We start from the raw sequence: 27,945 nt of genomic DNA, 5'->3' as shown, positions 1-27,945 counted from the left end.
ATTGGTATTTTCACCACTGACAAAGGAAATAAAACATCCCAAAAAATACAGCCACTGTCTAAGTTGGTTTCTTTTCTACAAGCAAATGGTAGATGGACATCTGTTGAGACAACACAGCCTGTCATTTGGAGTCATGAGGGATCTGCAATAGGTGAGTGTGCTCCAGCTGACCATGTATAATAAAAATAACAAATCATGGGAATAACTGAGTCTGCCCACTACATACAATACTGTTTGTTAGAGGAAAGGCTCCTATAAATAACCCATCATAGGCTGCGCTCCTCCTTAAGGAATGGAAATGCTGAGGCAAAATGCAAACTCAAATATAGGTCTAATTCAAACTAAATACATTCAATAACTAAACTCCTAAACTTCAAGGACACAGTAGGTGAAATTACAAAACTCAGTGAATAAGTTAAATGGAAATATTAAAAGGGTAAAAAGTACATTAGACAGAAGTAGGATGACAGCAAAGAAAAAAAAAAGCCAAAATACAGTAGTTAACATTTATTGATCAAGGCAAAGGAAATGGTAAATAAAAGTAGAAATCTTACAATTTCAGTTAGGTGACAAAATATTCCGTCCTATACACTGAGAAAAGCCAAAAGTCAAGTCCATTTTATTTGTATAGTCCAATGTCACAATAGCAAGTTATGGACATAATGGGTGCTTCGTCATTACCTCAATATATTTCAAGTCATTTTCTACTGGCAGCTAAGACAATTTTCTGTGATTTCACAGTATGGTCAGCAGCAGTTGACTTGAAATAAAAATGATTAAAAAAATTAAAAAAAAAAAACTAACTAAAAAGAAAAACAGGAACCTATCTTCCTTGCTGGTAAATTTTTCCTGATAAAGCTCTTAAAATTAAAAAAAAGCACAAGTGACATCCTGAAGTACACATTGCAGAGCATACGCAAGACCAGGAGATGAACAGCATTAGTACAAAAGATCTGAAGATGAAAAAAAGGGATCCATGTAATACAACATCTTCTTTGTGGGTTTTTTTTTTAATTTTGATATACTTTATTATTAATCCCTGTAGGGAAAAATTTTCTAAGCATTTAACCCATCCTAGCTGTGTAGCTAGGAGCAGTGGGCAGCTGCCGTGCAGCGCCTGGGGATGTTCAGTTCACAGGCAAAGTTAAAGATCCGACTTGTATAAATGCATAAGTATGTCATTCCCTCCCCTTCCCTGAAAAAACCCTCGCCTATTCTTTATCAAAAAAAGATATTACACACTAAAAAACAAAGACATGATAGTAAAAACAACTAGGACCTAATTGATACATAAATCTGTGACTACAGAATACATTTATTATCCAGGGACAGTAGGAAATGTACAGTCCAATTTACCAAAATGCTGATGTTTAAAGTCTCCTTCCTATTCATTAGGATGTGGGTTGGCATCAGGATACTGAGAAAGTTCAAAGGTAAGAACTTTGCTGATGACACAATCTCCTTGCTGTGCATGGCAGAGATGGAAAAAAACCCAGTTATAACTTAACATATAAATCAAATCAATATAACACAAAAACAGTTTGACAGCCTGTCTACCAATATGTTTTTATTGCCCTGGACTTAATACATACTAAATAGCTCTCAGATTCAAAATGTCTTAAAATACTTGAGTCAAAATGTGCGAACTACTATTTATGCTTTGTGTTTCTATATGAGTAAGCTACTGTAGCTGACTGACAACATCAAGATACACACCTCTGGATAGACTCCAATGAGTGAGTCTGCCTTGGTATAGAACTCCTCCTTCAAAGAGATAACAATGGCCTGAAAGTTCTGCACTGACTGGTCCTTAATATAATTGGCCACCTGTCCAGTGCAGAGGAAAAAACAGTCATATTTTGGTGAGCAGTATTTATAAGAGGCTTGTGTGCTTACAAAGAAATAAAAGTAAATTCAATTTAACCTCTCAAACAGACCTTGCCAATGTTGGTATTGTCCAGAGCAGCATCAATCTCATCAAGGACAAAGAATGGGGCAGGTTTGTAGCTACAGACAAAAGGGAAAGATTTTGATACAATATCAAAACACAGCAAAGACAATACTCAAGAAATATTAACACAATTCAAGTAGAAAAGAGCACATATATCCCTCTCTGTGCTGCCTCTCCTGGTGCGCAGTACCTCCACCACACCACTAGGTGGAATAGAGTTTGAACATGTGCGTTACTGTAATTGATTCAGTGTAGAGTGTATAAGACTGAATAGACTGGCAGCAGAACGAAGTTACACAGTTATTAGTTCGTTTCCACAGAGCATATGTATGAGCACACATGTTTTATTTCAAGCATTCTGAGGTCAAATGGATTGTTTGTTAAGATAATATCACGATGCTAATTTCCGTTCCACAGACATGTAGGTCATGTGAATTGGCCATACTAAAGTTGTCCCTAGGTATGAATGTATGTATGTATGCGTGTGTATTATATATATATATATATCGGCCCTGTGTGATGGCCTGGCGGTCTGTCCAGGGTGTCTCCCCGCTTGCCGCCCAATGACTGCTGGGAGAGGCTCTAGCATCCCTGCGACCCTGAGAGCAGGATAAGCGGTTCGGATAATGGATGGATGGATGGTATTGTAGTTTTACAGTGCCTTTATTTGGAAGGCAATAAACATTCAGACTGCACCTGGAATCCTGTCTCTCATTTGAAGAACTGTTTACCTACCTGCTAAACTAAACACCAAGGGAGGGCAGAATAGTAAAAAGCTATCGTTCTCATCATGCTCTGCCTAAAGTGAGACAGTCCACACTGAAGTTTCAAGTGCGAAAGCTCATCAATCATGTCAAGTCCTGCAGAGGAAAGAATGGAAGACGCACTGGAAACAAGATCAAGAGTCTGTTTCTACATGCTCCAGCCAGCTCACATCATCAACGGCTGCCAGAGCACAAGCAAAGGCAGAAGCTGCACGCATCCAACTTTCTTTTGCACAGCAGGAAGCAAACATTTTAAAACAACAAGCTGATCTAGATGCTGAGCTGCATGTACTCAAATCACAGAAAGCAGCTGTGGCAGCACTAGCTGAGGTTCAAGCTTGGGAAGCATCCGCGCAAGAAAGTGGAGACCCACAACAGCCCCAACTGGACATGCCACCTATTAACTCCGCTCAATGAACTTAAGAGTATGTGCAGCAACAGTCAAAACTGAACTTTCATCTGCAGACTCCTCAGGTAAATCTTCCTGAACTCTCATCTTCACCAGTGAGCCAGCCATGGCTGTCGATGCAGTAGCAAAAAGTCTACAAAGAACCAAGTGGTCACCAGCACAGTGAGTATGACAGTCAGGAGTTTAAACTCTTGCCATTCATCTCTGCTACACACATGGCAAGGAACAATCACACCACAGCGCAGCTGTGCTTTGAACCTAAAGAGACAGCCTCACAGCTGGGGTTACTGAGGACAGTCAATCAACAATGATCGATTTCATCATCCTCAGTCCAATATATTGACACCCAGATTAGAATCCATCGTATTTAACACAGGAGGTACTTAACCACTCTGATGGCAAAGGTCACTTCCATCATGAACTCAAGACCATTGGCTGCTGTATCTTCTGATCCAGAACCACCAGCAATTTTCACTCCATCAATGTTGTTGAGACAAAAACAGGATACACTGTCTGCACCTTCAGGGGACTTTGATGTTAATGACCTCCCCAACAAGCACTGGAAAAGCGTTCAAGGACTTGCTGATGCTTCCGGGAAGAGGTGGAGGCAGGAATACCTGAGAACGCTTCAACCATAGAGAAAATTGGAATTCTGAGAGGCCTAATCTGCAGGTGGGAGACGTTGTACTGTTGAAGGACTCCCAAGTCAGAAGAACTGAGTGGCCCACTGGACTTGTTAAGACTGTACCTAGCTAAGACTATGGAATACACAAGGTAGAAGTTAAGGTAGTCAAGCATGGCACTCCTAAAGTGTATTTGCCACCTGTTTCAGAGATAATTTTACTCTTTCGTAAAGACAATATGTAGTGGTATAACATATTATACCAGGCAGGGAGTGTGCTGCCTCTCCTGGTGTGCAGTACCTCCACCACACCACTAGGTGGAATAGAGTTTGAACATGTGAGTTGCTGTGACTGATTCAGTGTATAGTGTAGAAGACTGAGCAGACTGGCAGCAATGCAAAGTTACACAGCCATTAGTTCATTTCCACAGAGCATAGAAAATATATACCTGTAAATATGAGCACACATGTCGTTTTGTCATGCATTTTGAAGTAAAATAGATTGTTTAATATTGCGATGCTAACTTCCATTAGTGTATTAATGGTAATTCCCATTATGTGTTAGCATCAAGCTAACAGACTAAACACTAGTTGTTTGCCACATGGTTGTAGCAGTTATGCTAGCTATGTTAGGAGTTCATCTCATCTCATCTTCAGCCGCTTTTCCAGGGTTGGGTCGCGGCGGCAGTAAGCTAAGTAGGGCACTCCAGACGTCCCTCTGCCCAGCAATGCCCTCCAGCTCCCCCTGGGGGATCCCAAGGCATCCCCAGGCCAGATTGAACATGTAGTCCCTCCAATGCATTCTGGGTCTACCGCGGGGTCTCATCCCAGCTGGCCGTGCCCAGTAAACCCCCAAAGGAAGGCACCCAGGAGGCATCCTAATCAGATGCCCGAACCATCTCAACTGGCTCCTTTCGATGCAAAGGAGCAGCGGCTCTACTCCAAGCTCCCTCCAGATGTCCGAGCTCCTCACCCCATCTCTAAGGCTGAGCCCAGACACCCTACGGAGGAAACTCATTTCAGCCGCTTGTATCCGCGATCTACCCTTTCGGTCACTCCCCAAAGCTCATGACCATATGTGAGGATTGGAACGAAGATTGACTGGTAAATTGAGAGCTTTGCCTCCCGGCTCACCTCCTTCTTTGCCAGAACGGTCCGGTACAACGTCCGCATTACTGCTGATGCTGCACCAATCCGCCTGTCAATCTCCTGCTCCATCCTACCCTCACTCGTGAACAAGACCCCGAGATACTTTAACTCCTCACTTGAGGCAACAACTCATCCCCAACCCAGAGGGAGCAATCCACCATTTTCCCGTAGATAACCATGGCCTCAGACTTGGAGGTGCTGACTCTCGTCCCAGCCATTTCACACTCAGCTGCAAACCGCCCCAGTGCGTGCCGGAGGTCATGTTCCGAAGAAGCCAACAAAACCACATCATCTGTGAAGAGCAGAGATGCAATTCTGAGGTCCCCAAAACAGACACACTCCTCACCTTGGCTGCGCCTTGAGATCCTGTCCATGAATATCACAAACAGAATCGGAGACAAGGGACAACCTTGGTGGAGTCCGACATGTCGGAGTTATTTAGGAGTTATTTCAGTATTATGCTATACTGTGTAGTTCAGCGGTGGCTAACCATGTGCCACGGAGAGCCATGTGTATGCAGGTTTTCATTCCAACCTGACTCCATACCAGGGGATTTCACTGATACATTCTTCCTCTTTGGTTGAAGGGTTGCTAATCAGTGAAATCACCTGGTGTGGAGTCCAGCTGGAATGAAAACCTGAATAAACATGGCTCTCCATGGCACATGGTTAGCCACCCCGGTGTAGTTGATTGAATATGCTTTGTAACTTAAAATATGTGATGTAATGTGTTTTTCTTCTGTGTATTTTAGTTTTACAGTGCCTTTACTTGGGAGGCAATAAACATTCAGACTACACCTGGAATCCTTTGTCTCGCTTTTTTTTTTTTTTTTTTTTTTTGTTTGTTTTGATCACTGAAACTGCTCTGACCAGAGTGGTGAACGATCTTTTGTAAGCTATGGACTCTGATTCAACTACTGTGCTTCTACTACTGGACCTCAGTTCAGCCTTTGACACCACTTATCACTGTATACTATTAGATAGATTAAATTGTAATTTTGGTGTCTCTGGCTTAGCTCTGTCTTGGCTTAAGTCCTACTTATCTGGGAGAACACATTGTGTCTGCAATAGTAATATTATAAACATTTTCTGACGTTAAATACGGTGTGCCTCAGGGCTCAGTTCTTGGCCCTCTACTTTTCTCTCTTTACATTACCCCTCTTGGCCAAATTATACGCAGTTATGGAATACATTTCCACTGCTATGCTGATGATACTCAGCTGTATGTGCCTATAAGGGCTGATGATCATACTCAAATGACTAACTTAGAGGCCTGCTTGGCTGCTGTGAAAAACTGGATGTCACTTAACTTTCTGCTTTTAAATTCAGATAAAACTGAAATGCTGGTCACTGGCCCTGCTAGACACAGACACCAATTTGATCAAGTAATGATAACAATCGACAACTCTGTGGTTTCACAAAGTGTGGCAGCCAAAAATCTTGGTGTTACGTTTGATTCCAGCCTTTCCTTTGATAAGCACATTAAAGAAATCACCAAGATTGCCTTTTTTCACTTACGTAACATAGCTCAAATTCGGTCTTTTCTCTCCATGGCTGACGCAGAGAGACTAATACATGCATTTGTTTCATCCAGACTTGATTACTGTAATGTTCTGTTTTCAGGTCTGCCACATTCTAGTCCTAAAAGTCTTCGGATGGTTCAAAATGCTGCTGCTAGAACCCTAACCAAATCTAGGAAATTTGACCATATTACACCAATTCTTGCCTCCCTTCACTGGCTTCCTACCCATGTTAGATCAGATTACAAGGTGCTTCTGCTGACCTATAAAATCCTAAATGGGCTTGCCCCATCTTACCTGTCTGATCTGCTTAAATCATACATTCTATCTTGAGCTCTTCGCTCTCAAAATACAGGACTCCTGTGTGTACCCAAAGTTAAAAAGAACTCCGCTGGTGGGAGGGCCTTTTCCTATCAGGCTCCGTTCTTGTGGAATAACCTGCCTGCTGCCATCAGACAATCAGTCTGTTGAGTCCTTTAAATCCAAACTTAAAACTCATCGTTTTGCCTTAGCTTACAATTAGTTGCCTTTAAGTTGACTGCTTCACAACCTGTACTGCATGGCAGGTTGGTTTTCTGTCTCAATGAATTTACCAACCACTGTTCTGCCGATGAGATTATAGAGTATAGATTATGACTAGTTGATGACTTAATTGCTTATGACTAATGACTATTGCAAACTGTTCTCTTCTCACGTCTTTTCTCTCTCTCTGAATGATGTCTTCTCCTTTCTCTTTTTCTGTGTGTGAATGGTGTCATGTGAGTGTCCCTTGTGTGCATGTGCAGTCTGTTCTCCTTCCAGGTCTCCGTGGTAATGGTGGTCGCCACTTGGATGCTGCCTGCCATTCCCTTCATCACATTTTATTTTTTATAAATCCATATATATATATTTTTTTTACACGATGATGCTGGTCGCGTGGCTTGGGTCCTGGACTGTTCCAATGGCGTCTGGACACTGCTTGGCATCCTGCGCATCATATTCTTCATAAATTTTATAAGTCCATTATAATTCTGTTATCCTCTTTCAATGTTGCATTGTGTAAACACAACATCTATTGCACGCCGTCCGTCTTGGGAGAGAGATCCCTCCTCTGTTGCTCTCCCTGAGGTTTCTTCCTATTTTTTCTCCCTGTTAAAGGGGTTTTTCTAGGGAGTTGTTCCTTATCCGATGAGAGGGTCTAAGGACAGGATGTTGTGTTGCTCTTAAGCCCACTGAGGCAAATTTGTAATTTGTGATATTGGGTTATACAAATAAAATTGATTTGATTTTGATTTGATTTGATCAAGGTCTATTTATATTTTTTTTGACATTATATCCACGGTCCAAACAAGTCCAACAGAACAGAAAAAAACTTAACCAATTCCCCCACCCCCAAATACCAGTCTCGCACATATAAACATTTTGTATAGCCAGACATCCATAAAACGAAAACAAATAACACAAGTAAAATGAAATTACATTCAAAACAAGGGAAAAGGAGGGTTACATTGCCATGCTGTCAGCTTCCATATCCTCAACAAAGGTTAAAAAAGGTTGCCAAATAGTATGACATTTCCTAGTAGACCCTCTGACAGTATATCTAATCTCAAATTTAAGATGGTACATAACTTCCCTGATCCAATGACTATATATCGGTGGCATTTGGTCTTTCCATTTACACAGTATCAGTGTCCTGGCCGAAAGAGAGCAGAAAGCGAAAATGCTGTGTTGAATAGATATCCCCACTCTGCCCGGTTGAATGCTTTTTCAGCATCAGTGAGAGCACTACCTCTGGCATGCCGGGTGGATAGGGGCTGGAAAGGATATTCAAAAGGCGTCTAATGTTAAAGAAAGAATAATGATTCTTAATAAAACCTGTTTGGTCAGGTGATATGATGGAGGGAAGAACCCCCTCCAAGTGGCGCGCCAGAACTTTAGCATCGGTGTTTAGAAGAGAAATTGGCGGAACGAGCTGCATTCAAGAGGGCTATTCTCTTTCTTGAGGATTAAGGAGATAACTGCCTGGCACATGGTTGGAGGAAGAGAGTTTAGTGAATGTGATTCTTCAAAGTCTGACGGAATTAAAGGGGAGAGTTGGTCTGAGAATTTTTTGACAAAATCCATTGGGTAACCATCCCGTCCTAGAGATTTACCACTTTGCATAGACCTAATTGCTAATGCTATCTCTGCAGCTGAGCGGCCCTCTTCTAACCCAGCAGCCGTCCCAAGGTCAATAGAAGGGACATGCAGGGTCTTAAAAAAATCTTCCAGTGCGGATGGGCTTACAGATGGGTTGGAGGTATATATAATGACTGATAAAAAGTTGAAAGCAGGAGTTAATTTTTAGGCTATCCGTGTTTTTTTATTTTTTTTAGCCTCTCTCATTGTTAGTTGCAGTGATGGCTTGATTGGCAGTTCTTTGTCGCAACTGATGAGTATTTGTCCAGCTTGTTCCCCATGTTCATAACACCCGTGTCACGACTTAAAGATGAGGTATTCAGCCTGTCGCATTGACAGGAGATCAAACTCGGGCCTGTGATGACATGTTTTTTTGTTGTGTCTGCAGAAGGCAGATGACTATATAACCTATCTAACTCCAGTATCTCATCCATCAGCTCTTTGTGTCTGCAGAGGACCGATGACTATATAACCTAACTCCAGTATCTCATTCATCAGCTCTTTGAGGCATGCAGTGTTTTTAATTTTATTCACGCAATATGAGATGACCTGGCCCCGTAAATATGCCTTCAGCGACTCCCATATAGTTAAAGAAGACATTCCAGGGATTTGATTAATAAAGGAATACTGTAATCTGGGACACTATGAAATTAGTGAAGGCTTCCTGACAGAAGCACAGGATTGAGTCTCCAAGGGCGATAACTGCACTGTGTATTAGGGATATGCATTTTCATAGTTAAGAGACCATGATCTGAAATAACTATAGCTCCGTAATCACAACTGGTTACAAGGGGAATACGTCTTTTATCCAGCAAAAAATTATCTATACGTGAATAGGTCTTATGAACTGGGGAGAAATAAGAGTACACTCTAGAAGTGGGATTACGAAACTGCCACACATCCACTACACCGTATGATTCAAGGAAAAGCTGAATCGAACGTGCCGATTCAGACAGGGAGGTGTTTTTGGATAAACTGCGGTCTAAAACAGGGGACAGTATGCAATTCATGTCACCACCAAGAATAAGGCGGTGTGATGTCATGTTTGGTAAACAGGTACAAAGATTGGAGAAGAACATAGGGTTAAGCCCAGTGTGGTGCATAAATATTGGCGAAGATGACCGGAAACACATGAAGTTCCCCCACCACAATAATGTAGCGACCTGCGGGGTCAGACTCTACACTTGTCATTGTAAATGGTGTATTTTTATCATTAGTATGGCTGCCCCTCTAGCCTTTGAGTGGAAATTGGAGTGATATATCTGTCCTGCTCATCCCCCTCTCAGTCGGAAATGGTCTGTTGTGCGTAGATGGGTCTCCTGAAGGAACACAATATCTGTATTAAGAAGTTTTAAGTGTAAATACCTTTTTACGCTTCACTGGATGGTTAAGTGATTTAACATTCCAACTTACAAAATTGACTGAGCAACCATCCAACCCTCTAGGAAGGTTGGTATTAGTCATGCTAAGTGAGAAAGGTTGAAAATCTGAAACCTATAAAAAGCAACAACATAACAGCAAGTGAAAAGTAAAGCAGACATCTGGCAGATTAAGTCTGATACATGAAAAAGTCTGGTATACCCCCCCCCCCCCACACACACACACCTACGAAAACAAGGTGAACACAGTACCCCTCCAAAACAAATCCACACAGTTAGTGTATGTATTGGGGAACTGCTCAAGCTCCAGCCGAGCCTCTTATATGAAAACAACTTTAAAGCGCATAATGATATATCATAAACTTTGCTGTATGATAAAATAAGATATAACTAGTAATAATGACAAAAATAGTGACAATATGTTTAAGCAAATAGTATCCTGTAAATGTTAGCCTTTAAATGTAACAGAGCAACATAAGCCCATGACTGAGGGTAACTAATATGTCAACTAATAAAAATTAATTAAAGGGAGAGGAAAGGAAGCCTTAACAGCATTAGAAAACAGTCTCCCAGTCAAACCAACCAATTTCAGCTCCCCACCCCTTGTGAATATAAACAAATAAGTTATTGCCCCATTGGAGTAGGCTTTAGATTGAGATAGTGTATAAACACATAAAGCTCAGTCTCACAATCATACACCAGCCTTCACTGTCAGGCCGATGGCCCATAACAACTACATAAACTATAATAAAAGTGGTAGCATTGGCAAAAAAAAGTGATAGTTTAAACAAACATCACCCCTTTAAAGTTGGCCTTAAAGTGGAACAAAACATTATAATTGGGGATAACCAATATGTCAAGTGACAAAATAAAGGAGATAGGAGCATTAACATAATTGAGAAAAAGGTCTCCTAGTCAAACTGCCTTCACCTCCCCACTTCTTATAAATATAAACAGATTATTTCCGCCTTGGGGCAAGGCTTTAAATTGGAATAACATATACAGTGTATCTGGAAAGTATTCACACCCCTTCACTTTCCCCACATTTTGTTATGTTACAGCCTTATTACAAAATGGATTAAATTCCTTTTTGTTCTCATCAATCTACACACAATACCCCATAATGACAAAGTGAAAATGGTTTTGTAGAAATTTTTGCAAATTTATTAAAAATAAAAAACTGAAATATTGCATGTACATAAGTATTCACACCCTTTGCTGTGACACTCAAAATTGAGGTCAGGTTCATCCTGTTTCCACTGATCATCCTTGAGATGTTTCTACATCTTGATTGGAGTCCACCTCTAGTAAATTCAATCGATTGGACATGATTTGGAAAGCACACACCTGTTTATATAAGGTCCCACTGTTGACAGTGCATGTCAGAGCAGAAACCAAGCCATGAAGTCAAAGGAATTGTCTGTGGACCTCCGAGACAGGATTGTATCGAGGCACAGATCTGGGGAAGGGTACAAAAAAAAATTCTACAGCTTTGAAGGTTCCGAAGAGCACAGTGGTCTCCATCATTCGTAAATGGAAGACGTTTGGATCCACCAGGACTCTTCCTAGAGCTGGCCGCCCAGTCAAACTGACCAATCGGGGGAGAAGGGCCTTGGTCAGGGAGGTGACCAAGAACCAGATGGTCACTCTGACAGAGCTCCAGCGTTCCTCTGTGGAGATGGGAGAACCTTCCAGAAGGACAACCATCTCTGCAGCACTCCACCAATCAGGCATTTATGGTAGAGGGGCCAGACGGAAGCCTCTGCTCAGTAAAAGGCACATGACAGCCTGCTTGGAGTTTGCCAGAAAGCACCGAAAGGACTCTCAGACCATGAGAAACAAGATTCTCTGGTCTGATGAAACCAAGATTGAACTCTTTGGCCTGAATGCCAAGCGTCACGTCTGGAGGAAACCAGGCACCTCTCATCACCTTGCTAATACCATCCCTACAGTGAAGCATGGTGGTGGCAGCATCATGCTGTGGGGATTTTCTTCAGCGGCAGGAACTGGGGGACTAGTCAGGATAGAGGGAAAGATGAATGGAGCGAAGTACGGAGAGATCCTTGATGAAAACCTGCTCCAGAGCGCTCAGGACCTCAGACTGGGGTGAAGGTTTACCTTTGAACACGACAACGATGCTAAGCACACAGCCAAGACAACGAAGGAGTGTCTTCGGGACAAGTCTGTGAATGTCCTTGAGTGGCCCAGCCAGAGCCCAGATTTGAACATCTCTGGAAAGACCTGAAAATAGCTGTGCAGCGACGCTCCCCATCTAACCTTACAGAGCTCGAGAGGATCTGCAGAGAAGAATGGGACAAATACCCCAAATATAGGTGTGCCAAGCTTGTAGCTTCATACCCAAGAAGACTCGAGGCTGTAATCGCTGCCAAGGGTGCCTCAACCGAGTACTGAGTAAAGGGTGTGAATACTTATGTACATGCAATATTTCAGTTTTTTAATTTTAATAAATTGGCAAAAATTTCTACAAAACCTTTTTCACTTTGTCATTATGGGGTATTGTGTGTAGATTGATGAGAAAAAAAGGAATTTAATCCATTTTGGAATAAGGCTGTAACATAACAAAATGTGGGGAAAGTGAAGGGGTGTGAATACTTTCCGGATGCACTGTAAGCAACATAAAGGTCAGTCTCTCACACTCCAACCTCTGTTGAAGGGATGATGTACTTCCTAATGTAGCCCAACGCTTTATCTGCATCTGTGAATTGCTTCTCTTCTCCTTTGTACATGATGCGGAGATGGGCTGGAAACAGTATGCCATACCGGACGCCTTGACGGTTATGGAGAAGCTTCCTAATGTCCGTGAACGCAGCCCTGGCCTTGGTGACAGTTGCAGTGTAGTCTGGAAAAATTGCAATTGCCTCCCTGTTGAATCGAAGTGGAGCTCGAGCATACGCACGGCTCAGCACCTCAACACAATCTTGACAGTAGTGTAGTTGAGCTACGATAGTGCGGGGTTTTCCATCCGGTCTTCTTGGAGCCAGGCTTCTATGTGAGCGGTCTACAAGCACGTCTTTATCCAGCTGTAGTACTTCTCTCAGCAGCTTTGAGACCGACACAGTGGAGCTTGATCCATTCGTCTAAGCTACCCCAAGTATCCTGATGTTGCATCTCCTCATTCTTCCCTCCATGTCTTCACATTCTCTCTAAGCCCTACCACCTCCACTTTCAAATCAGTTACCATCGTCTGCAGAACTGCCACCTCGTCTTACCACGTTGATAGCCCACCTTCCACTCCTCTTTGTTTGTAGCTTCCATTTGGTCGATCTCAGAACGGATCGCCGCCATATTATTCGTTATTTCCAATTTTCCTACTTGAAGCTCACTTTCAAGAGAATTAAAGTCTTCGGCACGTGCATTTTTCAGTTCAGATTTGATCACCACCAAGATGTCCACTCTTAGCGAGAGAAGGATCTCTGATTTCAGGGCTTCAGCTTCCATGTTTGGGCTTTCTGGTGGAGGCGGGGTCATTCACGCTGGGGTGCCGGTGGAGCTTGAATTCGAGGCTGTGTTGGGCCTAGTTCTGGATGGTCTGCTGTATTTATATTTGCGCAGATCTGTCGCCATCGACCTAGATGCACACTGTCAGCTGACTTTCGAAATACTTTTGGGTCAGATTTCAGAATGTTTTATAATGGAAAGCGCTTATCAATTTAAAATAAAACAGATGTTCGGCCAGAGCTCAAACTAATCACGCCCTACTCCATTGGTAGCTCAGCAGCACCCCCTCCTATGTCTCTAATTTGAAGAACTGTTTACCTACCTGCCAAACTAAACACCAACATTCGGGGGGGGGGGGGCAGAATACTCTTTTAGAGATAATATTCATCGACAAAACGTCTCCCCCCACCTTATTTACCTGTGGATGGCAAAGAGCAGTGCCAAGGCAGCCACAGTTTTCTCTCCTCCAGAAAGGTTGTCCATGGGTCTGAACCGCTTCCCTGGAGCCACACAGTTATAGTTGATACCATCCAGGTAAGGCTCCTCTGGATTCTCTGGGCCTAGAAATGCCTACAGAAGAAGGACAAATGGTCCTCAATTCCAAGTTTTTGTAAACACTTGCTGACATGAAATTGGGTTTGGAATAACAGGATTATCTAACAAACAGGATGTCATCACTGGATTAAATTTATAGGTTGAGAGAACCATTTCAAGTGTAGTCGTGGTACCACCTTTATTCTGAGTGCTTACCTGAGCACTGCTGTTGCGTGAGAGGGCCTTGTAGATCTCGTCAATGTTTGTGGCCACAGACTCAAAGCAGGCATTAAAACGGTCAAACCTCTCCTTCTTGATCTGCTCAAAGGCCTGCTTAGCCTTCTTGGCTCGCTTACGGGCTGCTTCGAACTCTGAGAGACAGAGGCAAAAATTAATCTATGACAACAGACAACAAATTCGCTGAGTAGTCTAGATATTCACTCAAAAAAAAAAAAAGAAAAAGGAAATGCACCTCCAGCTTGGGTACAAGTCTAACCTATATTACTTTCCACTTACAGCTCCCTTGTTTTTTCCATCACTTTTCAACACCATCCCCTACCTTATGTAACCCGCATTCTTCTTGTCCCCTCATCTTACCGTCGCTTGTCTCTTGGAACTTGTCCCGGACACTCTCCAGCTTCTCCATGGCTTTCATGTTGGGTGCACTGATCCTCTGCAGGATACTCTGCTGCTCATTCAGGCGCTGCTGCAGTGTGTTCATCTCTGCCTTGATCTCCTCCTCTGACAGTGCATCCTGGAAGGGAGAGATGAGCAGGGTTTGCTGGAAAGCAGAACCTTTTTGCACCCCATTGGAGCTGTGGGGGTTATTCTGGTTTATTTCGTCATTCTTTTGAATTCAGATTACTTCAATACTGGTTCACAGGGATAAGGAGGTTTGAGGTATGTTTGTGTGTGGGGCAAACTGCTACCTTGAGGTCCTCAGACAGGTTGCTGTAGTCAATCTCTATGAGGGCCTCTTTTGCCAGGACGGTACTGGAAGTTCTCTGGCTGCTGCTAGACTCCTCTGCCTGGGAACTCCCCTGAAAAAACATAAAACAAGAAAGGAGATGAGTTTATACTTCAATAGTGTTCGCAGGGTTAAAAAAAAAACCAAAAAAAAACCCATCTTCACGTCTTCAAACCTATACACATATATGCAGTGTGTGCGTTTGTGTGTACCTCTCCCTGGCTGATGTCATCCATAGTGCCAGAGCGAAGGGGCAGCCTAATGTCCTGCATCTTACAGGCCTGCAGAAGATTGTGACGGTCACTGCGCTTCTGCTCCAGTTTGGTCTCAATGGCTGTCACCTCTTTCTGGAGCTGTGTCAGCTCCCTGTAACATACAAATAACACACTAAGAAAATGCGGAGCAGTGGCTACATCAATTCAGCAGTAAACTATTGTTCTGTGATATCGCTGTAATATTTGAAAAAGTTGATTTCAAAATGAAAATTAAATGGTTGGTAAAATAGGGTGTTTGTCTATTGTCACTAACTTGTTGGCGCCACCCAATTTCTTGCGGATCTCCTCCATCTCATGGTTCTTATCGTTGACCTCGGATTTTTTAGTAAGGTGCTGGTTCTTCAGGTCTTGCAACTGGGCCATAGTTTCGTCAATGATCTTCATGTGCCTGTGCTCCTCCTACAGGAAAAAAAAAATAGGGCAAGTTAAAAAAAAATAGAGATGAATTCAAGTTGAGATAGAATAGTCAAAGTTGATCACAAGGGGAGCCCTCATCCTCATGCTTAAGTTTTTACCTTCTTTAGCCTCTCTATCTCCGCCTCGTCCTTCTTGACAGTCTGCTCCCACATCATGACCTTCTCCTGGTCCTCCTTTAGCTGGTTCTTCTCATAGTCTAGCTGGATACCCAGACGGGTCTTCTGGGTCTCAAACTCCAGACTGAAAGACACAAATGACAAAAATAAATAAACAAACAACAAAAAAAAAAACACAGAACAGACAGGTAAGTCGCAAGGCAGAAGTTAGTCCACATGAGAGTGAGGAGTCACACTGAATCACTGAAAAAAACGTACCGCTTTTTGGCAATCTCATTCTGCCTCTTCACCTTCTCCTCCTCGAACTCTCTGATGTTCCTCACGCCGATCTCCTTACAGAACTCCACAAACACCTCGTCTTCCACCTGGAGAAAAAAGAATCAATCATGTAGCCATTAGCAAAGATATCTGGTATTCACAAATAAAAGTCTAAGTAGACCGATCTTTGTCTAGCTCACCAGGTTCATACGGTCCCTCAGATCAGTGATCTCCCTCTCGCGGGACTGGATGATCCTCTTGATGTCATTGATGCGGGGGCCAAAGTTTGCCAATTCACTCTCCAGCTTGGACTTCTCCTGCACGACACAAATACATCCCCTTTTTTATTTTACCTGCCTTACCTATCCATTGCAGCAACCAACAGAAGTCGTTGAATATTGCCTTGTAGCTAACCATACCTGCATGTTGAGGGAGAGATGGCGTGTCTTTGTCTGCTCCAGGTCGCTCTGCGAGTATTTCAGTCGCATCTGCAGACCATGGGCCTGGGACTGCACCTGACGCAGTTCTGCCTCCTTCCTCTTAGCCTTCATTTGCTCCTACAGTGAGAAATGCAAAATTTGAATTGTAGTTAGTGATGTTGATCAAATGCTACAGCTTTCTAGTATCCACTTCAAATTTCTTAATCATAAAATCAGTAAATGGGCTAAAGCTTACAAACACCAGCATGGTCTTTTGACAGAAATGGCTGTACAAACTCTGTCAACGAGAATTGTTAAGGATTCATAATCTTGGCACCTTATAGCCCTTTGGACTTAATAAGAAATATGATATGAGAGTAATGTTCTATATGCATTTTTCTTTAGCAGGTCTTATGTCTTGTAACCTTCTCCTAATGATGTTCCTGGTTTACATAAGAAAAGGAATATGCCTCTTCTGTGAGTTTTGTAGACAGCTGGTCTTTGAATCTTTATTAAGGTCACACTCATGAATTGTTGTTTTGCTGAGAATTTGCACCTACTGGTTTACACAGGGATTACATTTCAATCAAGTTATGGCACCAATTGGTGCTGAACTTTTTCACAGGTGTTTGAAATTAGTATTGTTCCTTAGTGTGGTGTTTTCTGTTTACTTGTTTGGTTATGTAGACATGCTCTGATGACGGTCGAATGACTGAAAGCTTCGTTGCTTTTCTTTTGAATAATTTTGCATTCTACAGAGGTGTGCAGACTGCTTCAATTTTTCATATCGTCACATTTTTCACTTCCAGTATCTTAATTTATGGCTGTGCAGTAGATTCTTTTGCTTACAGAAATGGCAGAAGAACGCAAACCCTACAGCTACAAGTCATTAGAACTTTTCATTATACACCCGCCACTTAATCATCAAATTCACTTCTGAGAAAACTTGTAGTGCACAATCAACAGTGTGGGTTTCAAACATCTGTCTTTTATAGAACAGTAATAGCAATTTGAAAATTTGCTGACTTTTGGAGCCAAGAAGCCTTGCTAGCTCGGCGAGTTGTACAATACCTGCAAGTTCCTGACATTTCAAATTACATTTGAGTTTGCTACGATCTTGCGAGTTTGTACTCCCAAATTCAACTTGCCAAGTATGTTCTCCTCAAGAACATTAGTTTATACTTGAAGTACTCTTATTGAGAAATGCCCACAGAGTTAATGGCAGGCAGCAGCCCCCACTCCCTTTCCCAAATTAAAAGAAATCTACAGACTTACAAAGTTCATGTGGATGACATTCTTTCATCAAAATGGCGAATTTTGCCAAAAGGTGACAGGTGTGCAGGTGATAAGATAAAAAATTCATTTTTTAACTACATAGCAGTCTGAAAAGTCATTTGACTAAGCATAGACTCCTCCAGCAACACTTAGCTTCACATTTTCACCTGGGAGATGCTCAGTGCAACAACAGTGTTCCAGTACTGGTTACTGAGCAAATCTAACAGTGTACTGGGGGGTGCTTTTCTCGAGGCCATCTTGATAGTCGCTGGGGCAAAGAGAGTGAGCATTGCTCTTTCTGTTCCCACATAGCCCAACTTAAGATTTGATCTTACAACAGTCAAATGCTCATCTTAATCTTTAGGGGTCTATGTGTTGAAATTCAACAGCACATTACTTTAAGCTCCTCAGTGAGTTTCTCCTTCTTATCCTTGAGCTTGTCCACAGCTTTCTCATCCCAGCGCCTGGCCTTGGCCTTCAGGTCACTGGCTCCTCCAGAGATCACACCAGACTTCTGGAACAGTGTACCATCCAGAGCCACAGTCTAGAAACAGCAGAGGAAGAGGAATATGATAGAAAGAAAGCCGAAATTAACTACTTCATTTGCACTCATCACTTTAAGACAATTGCGTGCGTGCGTGTGTGTGTGTGTGTATGTACCTTGTGTCTGTAGGGCCCTCCAAAGGCAATCCTACGGGCATCTTCCACATTTTCACAGACCAGGGCATTGCCACACGCGTACTGCAGGGCCTTTTTGATGTGAGAAGGCTCATAGCGGATCACATCAATCACCAACTTGGCTCCACGCAGTTCTCTCAGTTTCTCATCTGTGGGCTTCACCTGGGATAAAACAAGAAATTCAGAGAAAATTCATGCTCAAAAATCCCCATCAGTGCTATTTATTCTATTTAAGCCAAAACGGCATAAGTACCTCCAGATAGTCGAGAGGCAAGAAGGTCTCTGGCTCTCCTCGCTGCTCCTTGATGTATTGAATACAGTCTCTGCCAGTTTTCTCTGAGTCAACAATGATAGCATCCATATTCTTCCCCAACACCTTGGTCACAGCAATCTGGTACTTCTTCTGAGTGGGCTGGCAAAGGTCAATCAGACGGCCATACTAAAACAGAAAGGCAGAGTTCGAAAATACACAGTTCATTTCGGTTACATGTCACAACTAAACTTAATCATATTGACCAAAACAGGGGGAGAGACACCATAGTCTCTCACAAATAACAATAAGCTATCACTCTAGATATATTACATAGGATCCTGATGGTTGCCTTACCACTGAGCCTGGGTAGAGCCTTTTGATGCTCTCCATGATCTCTGCCTTGCGTTGCTGACGGCTGTTTTCCTGCCTGTCAATCCTAGCATCTCCCAGCTGCTCCATAACCTATAAACAAAAGACATAACATTGTGAATATCTATCAAGGCTAGCTAGCAACCCTCTCTGGAACTAGTAGAAATGCAGTCCCTCCAGGTGAATGCCAACTAGATAAGACTTTTCAGTTAATCATACAAAACAATGCGTGGCAAGTCTGGCCTCTGAAACAGACAACAAATCAAAGCTTAGCAGATCAAATCACAAGACTAGTCTGGCTTGCAAGGCTACTAAATTACCCAAAAGATATTAAAAATGAGCAAAAATAACACCGGATCACATCAGTGTTCTACCTTGCTTACAGTATTGTCAGTACCTGGTTGAGCTCCATGTTGATCTCATCAATCCTCCTCTTGGCCAGCTCCACCTCTTCGGTCAGCTCCTCCTCCATGCGCTTTTGCTCATCTAGAGACTGTCTGTGGAGCACAGAGACAGACGTCAATGAGTGAAACACAACAAGACACCATTGTTCAAAGAAAATAAATAGCCCTGCTATAATGAAAATTGTAAGGGAGAGTCATTTCAGTGCAAACAGTGCTGAATACCTGCTTGTGGTGATGTAGTCCTCCAGCTTCTCAATACGTTTCTGATTTTCCTCAATCTCACGGATCTTCTGCTTGATCTTGGCCTGGAAAGAATAGCAACATGTTTGGGCTTATACATTTAACACAACAAATTTATATTGGCACAGCTCAACATATTCCAGACCATCATCATCATCTCTACCTCGGTCTCCACTTTCTTCCGCTCCTCCAGGTCCAGGCGATCTTGGTCAGCCTTCTGGTCACGGTTGAACTTTTCAAGTTCCTGAGCCAGGGTGGCAGCCCGTTTACTGGCCTCCTCCTTCAGACGGTGGTACTGTTTCACCTGGAGGATACATACAGAGAAGGAGAAACAAAGGGTGAGATAAGGCAATCAAGCTGAAAAAGCTTTGATTTGCACTGCTAGCTTTTTCATCATGCAGTTTTACTTAATGTCAGAGTAATGACTATAGAGATCTCAGCCAATGATCTTTGGCTGTTTAGAAGCATACAGAATATGTGACATCTGCCCCCTCATGGTTGGTTAGTTAACTATTTGGTTGAAAGAAACGAAAACATCTGTTTATTAATCAGTTATAATGCGATTGTAAAAATCACTTAAAGTATACCCAGAAAAACAGGGTTTTTTTCCCAAATATTTTAGTCTTTAAAGACCTAAAGATTAATTGTTCTTGATTATATTTTTTGCTTTTAATGTGGGAAGTTGTTTTATTTGTCCATCAAGCGGACTTTATAATTTTGTCAATAAAACCCTTTAGCTAGCCAAACTTTAATTATGTAAGTTCAGAACAACCCAAGTTTATGCAAACCCTTAATCCATTAAGAAACTGATATATTAGACCTGGTTTTCTTCCAGGGTAAGATCCTGGCCCTGGCTCTGAGCTTCCTCCTCCATACGCTCCTCAAACTCCTGCTTGGCCAACTCCACTGCCCTCATCTCCTTATCCAGCTCATCCATGTCCCCCTTTCGTTTTTTGTACATCTTCTGGGCATTTTGCAGGGACTTGCGTGCTGCCTCCAGCTTCTTGATCTTGTGGGATGTGTTCTCCTTGGCCTTGATGTACTGTGGTCTCTTCTGGTTAAGCTCGGAATCTTTCTCTCTGTGACAGAAGTGTTGCAAGGATGGATGAGTGAAGGCTTATATTAATGTACCCGTTTTTAATTGACAAGGGTTCTAGGTGAAGACAAAGTAAACCCTTTTTAACTGACAAGAGGTGATGATTGAGTATTCCTTTTTGATTGACAAGGGATCAGGTTGATTAGGGCAATGGACAAGTGGGAATTTTTTTATTTTTGACATGGTGGCAGTATTGCATTTCAGTAATGCAAACTTAAAATTCAAAAAACACCAACTATCTTGTGTGCTGGGGAGAATACCAACCACCACCAAACAGACAACACAACCACTCTCTTCATTGTCACTCACTTGATCTCCTTCTCCACTGTCTGCTGCTCCCTCATAAGCCTTCCCAGCTCCTTCTTCTTTTCCTTTAGCTCTTCCTCCACGTGGTCCATCTTCTTGCGGTCCTTCTCAATTTCCTTGTTACGGTGGGCTAGCTCTTTGTTCAGCTTCTCAATCTCTGTCTCGTTGTGGTACAGCTTGAATAGCTGCAGCTGGACATGAGCCCTCACCACCTCATCCTTCAGACGCTGGTAACGCTCAGCCTGGGGGATGGAGGGTAAAAAAAAGTGAACAAGATAGGGGATTTGTTAAGAACATTTGTGTTAATATGACACAATCAAATTGTAATAATCAAATCACAGTCATGGGCCTTTCATCGTGCCTGCAAGCTGAATTTTGCTTGTTGGACAAAAGTCTGAATTGAACGGGGGAGCAAAAGTGTTAACAATGAGCTTGGTATTTCATTTCCAATCTAACCACACCACATTGTTAAAGGAAATGAATGAAGCTCCAAAGATGTCTGTGTTGGACAATGGATGACAAACCTCCTCTTTCTCTTGCTTTGCCTCTTTGCGCTCGGCTGCAATGTTCTTCTTGCGGTGGTAGTTGAACTGGGTGTCCTCCTCTGCTTTCACCATCTCTTTCTTTCTTCTGTCATACTCCTGGGCGAGCTCCCCAGAGCGGGAGATCTCTTCAAACAGCGCTGTACGCTCCTTGGGGTTCTTCATAGCAATAGACTCCACAGCCCCCTAGCAGGACAACAGGTAGAGAACAAAACTGGGAGGTTAACACAAGCAAATGTCTAAAGAGGCATATAATACTGAGCATTTAGTTCAGATTATACCATATAATACGGAGCATTTAGTTCACATTATACCATATAATATTGAGCATTTAATTCAGATTATAAAACAGATATTTCTGGTCTCCAGTTTTATCATTTATATGTTCAATGCCCAATAAAAAGCACATTTTCTGCCATCATTTTACAAAAGCAATGAAATACACAATTGTCCTGAAACTCACTATAAATATCTTGTGACTCGATGCTTAATTTAATTAATGTGTCCAATTGCACCATATAGTACTGTTGAATTAAGAGATTTTTAGAAGACCTTTTCAGGGGTTTAAATGTGAGATATAGTATGTTGTATACAATGTCAGACCTGGAAAACCAAGAAGTTCCTAGCTTTGATGAGGATGCCCAGTTTCTCCAATTCTTCACTGTACTCGGCAAGGGCCACAACTTTACTGTTGATGCGGTACTCAGAGGAGGATCCTGATGCCCACGCCACATGCATAAAATGGGAGAAAAAGAACATTGAACACTGGTAAATTAAAACAAATAGAGCATCCCTGTGACCCTGAGTAAGGATAAGAGATTTGGATAATGAATGAATGAATATTAGAAAACGAGAAGGGCACATTTAACCTTCGAGTACATGTCTACAACAAAATTTTTCTTATCAAACAAAGAAAACTGTCACCGTTGCAAAATGTATTGTATATACTGTACCAGTGATATACTCTTTTATAACATAATCACCACATATCTAAGTTTACTGGCTTTCATGTACAAAGCATGGAAGACAAAACATGCTTCATGGAAGATTAAATTACAAAAATAGATGTCCTCACTTCGTCTTTCAAGGCTATGTTAATAATTACAATATACTACTACTACTTTTGGCTGTTCCCGTTAGTGAATCATCCATCTCCATCTCTTCCTGTCCTCTGCATCTTCCTCTGTCATGCTAGCAACCTGCATGTCCTCCCTCACCACATCCATAAACCTCCTCTTTGGTCTTTCTTTTTTCCTCTTGCCTAGCTGCTCTATATTCAGCATCTTTCTCCCAATATACCCAGCATCTCTCCTCCGCACATGTCCAAACCATCTCAATCTTGCCTCTTGCTTTGTCTCCAACCATCCAACCTGAGCTGTCCCTCTAATATACTCGTTCCTAAACCTGTCTTTCTTCATCACTCCCAACAAAAATCTTAGCATCAACTCTGCCACCTCCAGCTCCGCCTCATATTTTTTCATCAGTTCCACTGTCTCCAAACCATACAACATAATTAATAATACAAGGTACTGATTTTCCATAAGGACAGTTCGGGGCTGGCATTGTGGTATAGGAGCTTTGTCAAGGTCACGTACAGGCATTCCCCAAAGTGAGACACTCGTGCTACTTAGAGAGCCAGGGTTATGCAAATAATAATGATAATAGTTAACTTTATTTATATAACACTTTTCTAAACAAGGTTACAAAGTGCTTCACAGAACAGGATAAAATTGTTAAAAATGACAAAAAAAAACCTTAAAAAAAATTTTGATGTTCCACAGGGCACACTGTCAGAAAGCCTTGAGCTGGCACACATTCAGTATCTTGGCCCAATGGACACACCAGCAGGGTGGTTCAATGTCAGCAAGAACGGTTGAACTCTGGTCCTCTGGTTTAATAGCAGCCTCTAAACTTGCTACACCATCTTGCTGCTGACGGATGTTTTGTCTGATTCCAAAGCCAAGTCAATTCGAAATGGACATACTGAAACAAAACCTTACTTTATTGGGTTTTTATATTTCAGGAAGTAAGATCAATCAGCAACACATATGTTTGCTCAGGCTTTCATTTACTACTTAATATTATGCCCACAAGAGGCAGCTGGACAACAGAAGTCAAGTCAATTTTATTTGTATAGCCCAGGGGTGGGCAAGCTTATCCAGAAAGGGCCAGTGTGGGTGAAGGTTTTTGTTCCAACCAAGCAGTTACACACCTGATCCCACTAATCAACCAGAAGAGTCTTGGCTGAAGAACTTGATCAACTCTGTGCATAACTGTAGTCCACTGACTTCCAGTTTCTACTGCAGCGATCATTCCAGTTTCCTGTTTGTTGGCATTTGCTATTTACTATGGTATATTTTTCACGATGCCTGTAAGATTTACCATGGATAAATGTCAACGACATGCAGAGAATTGTCGACAGTCTTTCACCGGCACCTACCAGCAAATGGGTGAAAAGTTTCAAGTAGTACATATCAAGTTATGTCTGTAAGTTGTACATATCAAGTCATGTCCACACAATTATGAGGATGAGTGGACAGAGACATAACTTGATATGTACAACTTGAAACTTTTCACCCGTTTGCTGGTAGGTGCCAGTGAAAGTTTGTCAACAGTTCTGTGCATGTCGTTGAAATTTATCCATGGTAAATCTTGCAGGAATAGCGAAAAATATGCCATTGTCAATAGCACACGCCAACAAACAGGAAACTGGTATAACCACTGCAGTACAAATCGGAAGTCAGTGGACTACACTGCATGCACAATTATTAGGCAAGTTGTATTTTTGACGATTCATTTTATTTTTTAACAACTACAGTGCTCTCACTCAACCCAAAATGTTAATAAAGCTCAAACCTGAATATTTAAGAAAGTAAAAGTCAGGTTTTGTCTTTCTTAAGAGAATGTCTCAGTGTGCACAATTATTTGGCAAATATTGGTGTGCAGAATTATTAGGCAACTAAATGAAAAACGAATATTTTCCCATCTCACTTGTTTATTTTCATCCATTAAAGTGAAAATAATGAACAAACAACTGGAAAATTTACAAATAAACATTTCTAACATTTCCACAAAAAAAAAAAATCAGTGACCAATATAGCCACCCTTCTTTTCAATAACCGTCAAAAGCCTTCCATCCATGGAGTCTGTTAATTTCTTTATCTGTTGACAATCAACTTTTTGTGCTGCAGCAACCACAGCCTCCCAGACACTGTTCAGAGAGGTGTACCGTTTTCCTTCATGGTAAATCTCCCGTTTAAGAAGAGCCCACAAGTTCTCAATAGGGTTTAAGTCATGTGAGGACGGGGGCCATGTCATTTTCCTGTCATCTTTAAGGCCTTCACTGGCAAGCCATGCAGTGGAGTACTTTGATGCATGTGATGGAGCATTGTCCTGCATAAAAATCACGGTCTTCTTGAAAGATGCAGGCTTTTTTCTGTACCACTGCTTGAAGAAAGTGTCCTCTAAAAACTGGCAGTAGTTCTGGGAGTTGATTTTAAGTCAAATCTCCAACCCGAAAAGGTCCAACTAGCTCATCTTTAATGATACCAGCCCATACCAGAACCCCACCTCCACCTTGCTGGCGTCTGAATCAAAGTGGAGCTTTGTGCCCATTACTGATCCAGCCACGGGCCCATCCATCTGGTCCGTCAAGAGTCACTCTCATTTCATCAGTTCATAAAACCTTTGAAAAATCTGTCTTCAGGTATTTCTTGGCCCAGTCTTGAAGTTTCAACTTATGTGTCTTGTTCAATGGTGGTCGGATTTGAGCCTTCCTTACCTTGGCCATGTCTCTGAGCACTGAACACCTTGTACTTCTGGGTACTCCAGGTAGGTTACAGTTCTGGAATATGCCAGCACTGGAGGACAATGGGTTCCTAGTAGCTTCACGCTTGATTTTTCGTAAATCTTTGGCAGTTAATTTGCGCCTTTTTTTCCTCAACAAGTTTCTTTCAACCCTGTTGACTTTTTGCAACAAAACGTTTGATAGTTCTGTGATCACAACCCAATATCTTTGCAATTTCAAGCGTGCTGCATCCCTCTGAAAGATTTTTTACAATTTTTGACTTTTCAGAGTCAGTCAAATCTTTTTCCGGCCCATTTTGCCCAAGGAAAAGAATCTGCCTAATAATTATGCACACCTTGATATAGGGTGTTGATCTCCTTAGGCCACACCCTCCCTCATTACACAAATACACATCACCTGATATGCTCAAATCCAATAAGCACTCAAGTTTGTACAGCTTGGAGTTGGAAAATATGCATAAAAATTATGATATGGTCAAAATACTCACTTGCCTAATAATTGTGCAGTTATGCGCAGAGCCGATTAGGTGACACAGGCATGTAATTGCTTGGTTGGAACAAAAACCTTCGCCCACATTGGCCCTTTCTGGGTAAGATTCCCCATATCACAAATTCCAAATTTGCCCCAAGGGGCTTTACTGAAACACAACATCCTGTCCTTAGACCCTTGCATCGGATGAGTTAGCATTAAAATAACACAGATATTACACTAGCTAACATTAAATCTAGACACATTTTATAATAGAGGTCCATACCAATGATAACCCTGGTAAAGGAGCGTTCCTCTCCATTGTCCTCTTGGTACACCATGCTGACAAAGGCTCTGTTAGCTGCTGGCTTCCCCACAGGTGCTCCATGGATCAGATCCTTCAGGGTTTTTACACGCAGATTGCTTGTCTTCTCTGCCAGCACAAAGCTGATGGCATCCATAAGGTTGGACTTGCCTATGATGCACACCCAAACATGTAAGATGTATAAGTAAACTGAATTAAATATTAACGGACATGAAACAATATACAGCAAACAGTCTTGTTAAAACTGAGCACTGAACTTTTTCACGAGAATCATCACGCTCGGTCAGCTGGATGGACTGTTAGTGATTTATTAAAAATGGCCTAAACATCACTATACGAGGCAAATAATAATAATGCCGAATGCTGTTCCTATTTTCAATTAGCATCAGAAAACTCAAATACATTTGACTATACAATGGACAAACAATACAATAACCTTCGTGAATTGAAAACCGATCACCACAAAAAATAACAAAATGTTCTACGTTTTACTATCAAACAAAGATGAATAGGATTTTAATATGACTAAATTCACAATCTACAAAACACGTTATGAATTTTCCAATTCGACGTCACATAAACACTATCGAACTAAATTCGCTGCGAAGATTAGCCAGCCGTTTTGAATGAGGTTAGCTGCTAGCTTGGGTTGAATAAAACTACACATTAGCATAACATACCGGATCCATTGGGTCCGATGATTGCAGTGAACTTGTGAAAAGGTCCAATGATCTGTCTTCCTTTGTAAGACTTGAAGTTTTCGATCTCAATCAGTTTTAAATACCCCATTTTTAGTCGATCCCTCTCCTCTCGCTAATACTGGAGTTTTAGCGTTGTCGCGTCAATTTATGCTAACGGTGATATTCACCTAGAAAGCTATCTAAAATCTAAAAGGGGTAGCATGCACACAAACGCATGAACCCGTCCGGTCAATTTAATGCTGTAATAACCATGCGTTGCATTATGATTGGAAACTTAAGTTAATTAACTCTAAATTATTGACCAATGTTATGAAAATACAACGCTAGCGCTGTGAAAACAATGCGCCATTTTATAATCCTGCAGGAGGAAATTGGAGCGCGCAAGACGCTAAAACTACACAGTTTCTCGCGAGATTTGTTTTACATCACTTTTTCTTTGCCGTGTCCAATTTGTAAAACGGTTTGAGTGGTATACTACTTTCTCATCGGAAAGTTTTTATTTTAGTCCACATTGTTTATAGTTAAATGCTGTATTACGTGCACAGACCCGCATCAAGCACACTTATCACTAACTAGGCTACTTCGTGGTTAATTGGCGTGTTACCATGGTTACCAGGAGCGACCAAACACACGGGAGACGGAAGGGGTGAAGTGCACTCACTGCAGTGCACCGTTTCAATAATAACGCCAATATTTTGACTGAAACCTTACTGCCGGTGGTAAGTGATCTTGGACAAAAATAATTAAAAAAAATCTCGATAGAATAATTGGAAACAAGACAGAAACATCTGCTAGCATCTGTCGGGAGGGGGAAATGCCGTTGAATGCGAAGTTAGTTCTTTATTTGATCCTCAGGGACCACCGTTAATTGCTAGTTTTCTATTCTGCCGTGTAGATTCTTTGATTAATCTGTTGTGTCAGGTACGCCAGCGTTTTTAAATAAGTGAACTAGTTACCTTGCAGAATCGAAAACAAGCAATACACGAGGACCAGAATAAGAACCACTGGTTTAGATTGTGCCAACCTTCACTCTGAGCACTTTCATACATTGTAAATGTAGACCTCCAGGCTGTCCATCTTGATGC

At 41.8% G+C, this 27,945-nt stretch overlaps 1 protein-coding gene across 1 annotated transcript; it reads right to left on the bottom strand.

Moving 5' to 3' along the window:
- Positions 1 to 498: 498 nt before the first annotated feature.
- smc1a (structural maintenance of chromosomes 1A) lies at positions 499 to 27,171 on the bottom strand. Its single transcript, XM_056302010.1, has 26 exons — positions 26,840 to 27,171; positions 26,121 to 26,309; positions 22,162 to 22,274; positions 21,541 to 21,744; positions 21,020 to 21,258; positions 20,435 to 20,693; positions 19,778 to 19,918; positions 19,597 to 19,679; positions 19,368 to 19,467; positions 18,956 to 19,063; positions 18,602 to 18,787; positions 18,331 to 18,510; positions 18,068 to 18,214; positions 16,396 to 16,533; positions 16,177 to 16,293; positions 15,977 to 16,083; positions 15,701 to 15,842; positions 15,439 to 15,584; positions 15,123 to 15,276; positions 14,873 to 14,983; positions 14,541 to 14,697; positions 14,160 to 14,314; positions 13,828 to 13,979; positions 1,938 to 2,007; positions 1,717 to 1,827; positions 499 to 1,465 (listed from the first exon to the last, which is right to left on the bottom strand). The coding sequence occupies exons 1-26, from the start codon at positions 26,946 to 26,948 to the stop codon at positions 1,385 to 1,387; spliced, it is 3,699 nt and encodes a 1,232-aa protein (XP_056157985.1). The 5' UTR covers positions 26,949 to 27,171; the 3' UTR covers positions 499 to 1,384.
- Between the last annotated feature and the right edge of the window lie 774 nt (positions 27,172 to 27,945).

This window comes from Lampris incognitus, chromosome 2 (genome assembly GCF_029633865.1).
Source record: "Lampris incognitus isolate fLamInc1 chromosome 2, fLamInc1.hap2, whole genome shotgun sequence".
Lineage (NCBI taxonomy): Eukaryota > Metazoa > Chordata > Actinopteri > Lampriformes > Lampridae > Lampris > Lampris incognitus.
Note: the sequence above shows the minus strand (reverse complement) of the source record. Positions and strands in the feature narration are given on the sequence as shown.